At 37.7% G+C, this 8,360-nt stretch overlaps 1 protein-coding gene across 1 annotated transcript; it reads left to right on the top strand.

Annotated features, from left to right (window-relative positions):
• Positions 1-4,775: 4,775 nt before the first annotated feature.
• LOC113068283 (calcium homeostasis modulator protein 6-like) lies at positions 4,776-6,246 on the top strand. Its single transcript, XM_026240961.1, has 2 exons — positions 4,776-5,654; positions 5,767-6,246. Exons 1-2 carry the CDS (start codon positions 5,202-5,204, stop codon positions 5,968-5,970), a joined length of 657 nt encoding a protein of 218 aa, XP_026096746.1. The 5' UTR covers positions 4,776-5,201; the 3' UTR covers positions 5,971-6,246.
• The last annotated feature ends 2,114 nt before the right edge of the window (positions 6,247-8,360 follow it).

The raw sequence follows: 8,360 nt of genomic DNA, 5'->3' as shown, positions 1-8,360 counted from the left end.
ATCAAAAATTACCTGTATTACAGTGTATGATGTAGCTGTCCATCAGTGTAAACAATGTGCAAAGTAATTAAACCAAAAAGTACACGATTTATAAAGTTATTGGCTTCTAAAGTAAGGAGTCGACTCTGAATCGCTGAAACGAGTCGTTATAGATTTCAAATCTTTTGCCCATCTCTATGTACGTCACTAGAACACTTTGCATAATAATCTCCGCCTACCGTCTTGAGAGAAACTGACCTCTGACCTGCCCCCCCCCCCCCACACACACACACACAGACGCTCTGGTTGGTGTGAGAGCATCATGTCGAGGAGACCGTGTGTTTTATTTTCACTGCCAAAGAATGAAGATCAGAAGAACCAATGGCTAAAATTCATTTTTACCTCAATACCAGAGCAGTACAACAAATTCTTGTTGTGTTCACAACATTTCACTGATGACTGCTTTTCTAATCTCGGTGCTTACAGCTGGATTTTCAAAGCGTTTGGCCATAAAAGAGGGTCCATTACCAACTTTATTTAGAACAACGAGCATCTCCGAATCACAAAGCGAAGTATGATTATGAAGTTATGTGTCTGTTTTCTCCCGAGCGTCTTATCAGTATGTGTGCTGTCTGCAGCCTGTCTGCGCTGATCGTCATTTACAAACACGTCATTAAAATGAAGTGTAACTCCGTGAATACTCAACGAAGAGACATGAGAGAGATATCTATAGAAAGTTTGACATGTCTACTTTAACAAGTGCTGCTGAAAACAGATATTCTGTAATAAAGTAATCCATATGAAAACAACGCAATGTCTGTTTTTCATGTCTCCCTTCGTGACCACACCCCCGCGCTGAACGCGCTATTCAGATTCAAACTGAAGCGCGCAGCTTGAATACACACACTCAGAAGAAAAAGCAGCGAGACTGTTCAAGTTTTTTATTTTACTGTTTGATTCGCAATGAGAGGAACAAGACATAATTCACCCCAAACAGATGCTAACGCATAGTTTACCGTGGAGGTGTGTGCGGAACAACCAATCAAACCTGACTATGTCAGTTGACCAATCAGAACACAGTATGCTACCGAAAGGTGGGGTTTAAGGAAACTGAATCTTTTGAACAGAACTTTTTCGAACCGTTTGGGGATCTCTGAGAATTGAGGTCATTTTAAAATGATATTTTGACAAAATGACAATGTTTTTTTAACCTTGGATGGATTTAAACCTAATGTACAGGACTTATAAACAGTGATAGGAAGCTTAGAATTTTCATCTTACTGGCTCTTTAAAGGTCTGTATAATTATCCTAGTATTATATTTAGCAAAATACAGTTCACACCCGACATTTAGCCTACGCCAATAAAGTTTTGACTTGTATTTACACTGGTAATGATTGTTTTCATTTACAAATGAAACTACACAGATTTATATACTATAGGCATACAATATTCTATTGATTAGCTGAAATAAATGCAACCATAATCTGCACTTCCAGTAAAAATTCCCATTAGTCGTACCATAATCAAAGATTTATTGGCATGTCAGCCAACTACTCAGGGATGGTTTCCTGATAACGCTCACTCTTAGCGTGCTAAGAAGACCTCGAAAGATATATCTTACCAAAGTTGTTTATGTTCCTAAGTGTGTTCCCCGCTGTCCAAATTCAGGGTGCTGAATTAGTTGGCATCGATTGCTTATGAATCGATTTTCCACTTCACGCGAAGGTGCAATACAGCGTTAAGAAAGGCAACACGTTCTATGCAAATGAAACATTCCTCAAATTATTATAGTAACATTTATTTTAATATATTTTAAGTTATCAGTAGAATATAGACTATAAATTTAATTATCAAATGGTCAGTAATATGTTCACACGATAGTTACTTCTGTTACTTCTGTTTAATGCGGTATTGATTGCAATTGGTTTATGTTTTAAATAAAAAGCAACCTATCTACAATGAACAGAGAGAGAGAGAGTTAGATAGAGAATATGATGGGGAAGCAATGTAAAAAAGGGCACCACAGATCACACCCCTGTGGTCCACTATAACCTGCACGTTTATGGCCGCATCTCCCTTTCGCGATGAGTAGCCTACGCCTGATCAATCACTGATGGATTGGAGAAAGGAATGAGTGTGCCATCCACCAGGATCTAATCCCCAGCATGGAGCAGAAGGGCGTTGGTGACAGTGTGACCGCACCTCTACACCGAGGTCTTGATTAGGCCGTAGCCCTCTCGACCTCGATGAATCTCTCTGTAGCAAAAAAATAAAAATAATAATAAAAAATAATAATAATAAAAAATAAATAGAAATGTAGCGCTGGCCTTCAGGGTTTAAAGCAAAATTCTGCTGCATTAGGCTGGCAAGCTCAGGTCTGAGAAGGTCCAGCAGCTCCATAATGAGCTGTCTTGGGATGCGAATTTTTTTTTAATATATAGCCACGTCAGGCAAAATGTCAAAAGGGATTAAGTTTTGCTGAATAAAAAAATTGACATGGACTAAACGGTTCCGCGTCCGACTCCGTCTTTGATTCAATAAAAGGACACGTTGGATCGCCGCCATAGTTGGTTGCTTACTGGAAACCACCATGCTTACCCATTTATAGATCTTAGCCATCTAGAGCCAAATTGTTTGCCAGATTTTAATTATCAAAAAATTGATTGCCAATTCGCTTTAATTACATTAGGCTTATAACCACCATAGTAGTTCTAATACCACATAAAGTTAACTTCATAAATAGGCCTGTATCCATTGCGAACATAATTTATTATGAGTCTTAAAAAATAACATAAAATCATTGTTGAGCCACAACATTGTCAACATACCATAATTTGAATTGTACTGCGCTGTGCTGATTTCTAAAGACTGCTGTACAGTAGAGTCTTGAGCTCAAATAACGCTAAGAGAGAGCGAACGAATGGTCCAGACCAACCTTACGAAATTATGACTTACAGAAGATATACTTAGTGTACGAACGTGTCGGGAATCGTGCCATAAGGTTAAGAGAGAGGTTAAGGAATAGGTTAAGAACTACTTAGCGATAAGAATGTTTTGGGGAACCGGGCCCAGAATGTTATGTCAAGAGATGGAATGAAAGGAAAAATAATGATTTTCCGAATTTCTCTTTCATATTGAAAACTTGAAGCTGTATTTTTAAAAACTGGAAATTTGCAGTCCAACAATTCAGAACAAAAAGTCTGCTGTTTGAAAATATATATATATATATATATATATTGTACATTGTATATAATAAATTGTGTTAAATTTCAAATGTTAAATATTCAAGTTAAAATAATTAAATTCTAAAATATGTTAAATGTCACATAAAATTCAGTTTTGTTAAATGACACTTCAAATTCAAATTTGTCATATTATAAGCTCCATGAAGCAAAAAGAGGAAAACACTAACACAAACTTGGAAATACATTGCTTTGTCTGCATTTCTGAAAAACTGCAAAAAAATGTATACATACATTTCACTGCAGGTGAAATGAACACCTGCAAGCTGCAGTAAAACACTGATTATTCAATTAAAATCTACCCCTGTAATTATAATTTGTGTGAATACATTTTGTCAGTGTTCTTCTTTCAGGATAAGTGCAGTGAAATGAGTAAGTAAAACACCAACAACTTTCGTTCACACAAATTCTGATTACAAAACTTTAACTTTTAAGCATCAGTCAATTCATTTTTGAACTGCCATGATACGTAAAAAAAAAAAAAAAAAACCTTATAAAACATTGTCACAGTAATGTTTAACTGTTTTGGAGAAAATTAAACACAAGCTATTTAAAGGTAGAACATGTCAAAATAGCATATAGTTGTCACAGTGTCTGGGTTGTGTTCCCTGGGGTTCCACTAGATGTCCTCCTTTCCCACGGTGTCTGTCACTTTATTAACTGTCTGTTCCCTTATTTGGTCACCTTCCTCCTTGTTTGAACCTCCTCCGGTCCTCCTCCCTCCTGGTCTCCCTGTTTTGTGTTCACACTTCTGGTGTCTGTTCCCCATGTTTTTCTTTTCTGGCCCTCCGTCCCTCCCCCTGAGCCTCCACCTGTCCGCCTCCCTCCTGGTCTCTGTTTTGTGTCTGTCGTGGAGCGTCTGGGAGCCGCTCTGTAGAGGGGGGGTACTGTCACAGTGTCTGGGTTGTGTTCCCTGGGGTTCCACTAGATGTCCTCCTTTCCCACGGTGTCTGTCTCTTTATTAACTGTCTGTTCCCTTATTTGGTCACCTTCCTCCTTGTTTGGGTTAATTGATTATTCCCCACCTGTCTCCAGTTCCCTCATTACCTTCTGTGTATTTATACCCGGTCTGTCTGAGTATGTGTCACGGAGTCGTTGTCTTATGTGTTATGCTAATCCATAGTCTTGATCCTGCCTTGTGTTTTGTCTGTTCATGTTTATTGGATATTCTGGTTTTGACCCTGCCTGGACTGTTTACCCCTTTTGGATTACCCTTTAATAAATGTCATACCTGCAATTGGTTCTCTCTCCGTTGGTTTTCCTGTATCACCGATCGTGACACTTGTAGATGCATAGACTCCTTTCACAGACCAAAAATCTGTTCTGGATTATCAGTGAGTAAAACTGCATTGTTATGATGATTTTAAAGGGATATAGCCCCAAAAGTACTGTGATAATTTACTTAAACTTGTGCTGTTACAAAGCTACATTTCTTTCTTTCTTCTGCAGAACACACACATAAAATATATTGTCCAGTGAAAAAACATACCAGTTTTTCCTCAAAATATCTTCTTTTGTGTTCACTAGAAGAGAAAGTCATGCAGGTTTAGGATGACATTACGGTGAGTAAATGACAACATAATTTTCATTTTCATAATCTCTCCAAGTATTCATAATTCAAAATCAGTTGAAAAACTTAAATCTTATGTTTAATTAATTTAAATGTATTTTAATCATCAATCAATAGAAGTATTTGATATTGACTTTAACAGGGCCTTGTGTGTAACATTTAGCATGTTACAATTTCCATTACAGTCTCTAGTCACTCAAATTGTAATATTATGCCTCTCATTTATATATTGCCATTAAATTGAATAGTGCACAGCCTTTAAACACTTTCAGAAAGTCTCTCCATAACAGGAAGCTTGTCAAGAAGAGTCTCAGAGATGAAGTTGTAAAAGGTGTGAATGCTGACACAAAACTCAGTCAGCAATCACTTTCATTTTAGTCTGCACACCTCTCGACCTTAACACCGACAATGAGCAAGGAATGGACAGCACGCTTGAAAAATCAACTGAAGAAGAGTCCTTTTTATTCAAATGCAATTATTGGCTTTTTAATGGTGGGACTTGAGAAGCTCGTGGAGATGGACTTTGCATGTCCTTGTAAACCTGTGATGAACCTGGTGTTTTCTATCGCGTATTTTTTAGTTCCTGCTCTGTTCTCCAGCGCACTCATGTTTTATATTCATAGCCCACAATGCAAAACACAGTGTCTGCTCTCCACTTTAACCTGCATCATTCCAGCTGGTGTTTGGGTCATGCTGCTGTTCTTTGATGGACAGTACTACGCCTGTGCCAAAACCTCCTGGGTAGGACTGACGGTTAAGACGGATATATCTGCTTCAACTACATGGTGTCAGCCTTTGATCAATTCTAACAATGTCACTGAAAAGCAAATGGAATTTTTTGGCTTTCGAAATACTTCTCAGGTGAGTGACTTAATGGGAAGTTTGATGTGGATGAAGATGAGATTCATCAAGTTAAAAGTACCAAAGATTTTGACATATGCTTTAAATGATATAAAACACTTTTTCGCTTCAGTTTGTGGGACTGGGCTTCCTGCTTGTGATCTCTGTTATCCTATTTATAATTGGATGTAAGAGGTGTTGCCATCAAACTGCAGGAACCAAACAACCTGAAGCTGAACAAGTGGAAATGGAGGATCCTGGTCAAAGTTCTGCTCGCCCTCCTGAAGGATCTGCATTAATGGAGGAGGAACGCAGTGTGTCTTCTGCACAGCTGTAAATACAGAAGCTTTGAACAGAGGTCTCGCAAAGCATCACTTAATGTTCACAAACCTCATGTTTAACATGGTACAAAAAAAGGGAAAACAACGTTTGTAGCACATTCTCATCCTGTTTCTCAGACATCTAGGTGTCACAGAAACCACATCCTGTAATTCAGTGCACTGTGTTAAGTAACATGCTGCCCACATTTGCTGAAGGTTTTTTTTTTTACGCTTTTGGCTTGGTATATTTACTTTGAAGTTTTTAAAATAAAAAATGAAAAATACACTTTGTAACTGATTACTGTCATTTGTTGCTATACTTTAAGGTGTGTGAGGTTATCGGGTGAAAATGAAGCAATAAGTGTATGTTAATCTACTGATTTTATCTGCAGACAGACATAAATGTGTCCTCAACAGGCAAGTAACAGAAAAAATATGTTTCATAACCACTTCACCAGCAATGTATGATACTGACAAAACTGCATTTTCTCTTACAATATGTCTTTAGTAAATCTCCAACGAGACTCTAAAAGGACTCCTGGGGCCTAAAATGAGGGAAACTTCAGGGTTTTCTGTTTCAGAATGGGAGGTTTGTCAAACCTGAGAAAGCAGGTCAAGCCCGTTCCTGAAAGAGAAGTAACTTATACTCAGAGTCAGTTACCATGGCAACTTACTCTGTGACCCCAACCAGGGGCAGGGGCCTGTACCATGATGGTGGCTGAACAACTTCAGAGTTACAGGATTAGTTTTGAGTTGACAAAACCAAACCTCTCCAATCTGGCTTTGTTGGTACCATGATGCTGTTCATCAACTTTCTTTGTCAACTCGGGCTTTGATCCTGAGTTTGTGGAGCGCGTGCACATGAATGTGTGACATCACTGGCGAACAGCCAATCACGAGCCTCGCAACACAAAGCAAGTTTGATTTACTTCTCGCGAGAGACACAGCGAGATTCAAAACTAAAAGTTCAAGGTTTTGCTAAAGGTTAAGAGTTTGAAGAATAAGTCAAATTTAAACGTCATATGAAAAATGAAGGAGGACAAATAAAAAATGATCTTGCTCTATCACAAGTGAAATTTGTTAACAGTTTATATATTTGAAAATATATAGTGATAGAGACTCGAACATGTAAGGTCAGATTTCTTATTTTTTTAAATAGTGCAATCTTTTGATACTACAGCTTATTTATATTACATGTGTATATCTGTATACATTTATATTTATTTAAAATAAATGATTTATAATAACTGTTAAACAAAAATTTATTGTGTGTAAAAGATAAATAATAATAATGTTAATCACAATAATTATTTAAATCATAAAATGACTCAGTAATTATCATTAAAGCCAGACTTCTATTTTTTTTTTTTTTTTACATTAGTGATCTTTCATTTTGAGCAAGATAAACTGGAGTGACTTTGTGTCAGACATGTTTCACTTCTCTCACATCTGTTTGGTCCAACATCAGTTTGAGATCTCTAACCCAGAACATCTGATCTGGAGCAGGTTAGCCATGGAGTGTAAGTTACTATGTCAATGAATGCCACCAAAAGCCAATACACTTACGTGGTACCTAAAACCCAGGATTGGTGCAAACTAACCTGAAACCAATCTAGCTTCATGGTACAGGCCCCAGTTTTTCTAACACCATTGGCAGATAGTTTGCAAAATAAGAAAAAATACACTTAAAAGACAAAACACCTTGTCATTTTTCTTATGTAGAAAATGCATCTTGATTAAAAAATCTTGACAAAAACGGCATGTCCTGTTATACTGAATCATGTAGATGATGAGGCTACATTAATTCGTAATTCAACTCCAGCGTTGGAGTTGGTAGTTCATGCCATGGCGAAGAAGGAAGAGCAGCGCAGCGTGCCGCATTTAAGCGACATATTGGCCACCATATTGATGGCCTCCTTTACTGCTACTCGGACTACTGCGCAGTGTTTAGAAGTACTCCCTCTCAGCCATGTGTCTTAATTTGATTAGCGGGAAATTTCCCGGTTTACTAATCTAAAATATGGGAAAATTTCAACATTCATCTTTCTGTTGTTATTCCTAAAATTCGTAATGTTACTACAAAACTGCTGCATTAACTAAGCAAGTTGTGAAGCTAGTTCTGATGTGACTTTGCTTACAGATTGGTATGAAATCGTGCTCTCACAACAACCACACTATCTTAAAAAGACCAACATCACGCTAAGGTTGCTTTCAAGTAAGCAAAACGATGCTTTGAAAACATGTTTCGCTGGAAGGGCAAGGGGTAGCAACAGGACAACAGTACAAAGACTGACAGGTCCGATCGAAGGGCTAACGGGATATTTTACAGGAAAATACTAAAACAGGAAGACAGCGGGAAAAGAGCTCAAATACATGAGAACCCCGGAAAAAATAACTGGAGGGTTGA

The sequence above is a fragment of the Carassius auratus genome, linkage group LG44F, assembly GCF_003368295.1.
Source record: "Carassius auratus strain Wakin linkage group LG44F, ASM336829v1, whole genome shotgun sequence".
NCBI classification, from domain to species: domain Eukaryota; kingdom Metazoa; phylum Chordata; class Actinopteri; order Cypriniformes; family Cyprinidae; genus Carassius; species Carassius auratus.
Note: the sequence above shows the minus strand (reverse complement) of the source record. Positions and strands in the feature narration are given on the sequence as shown.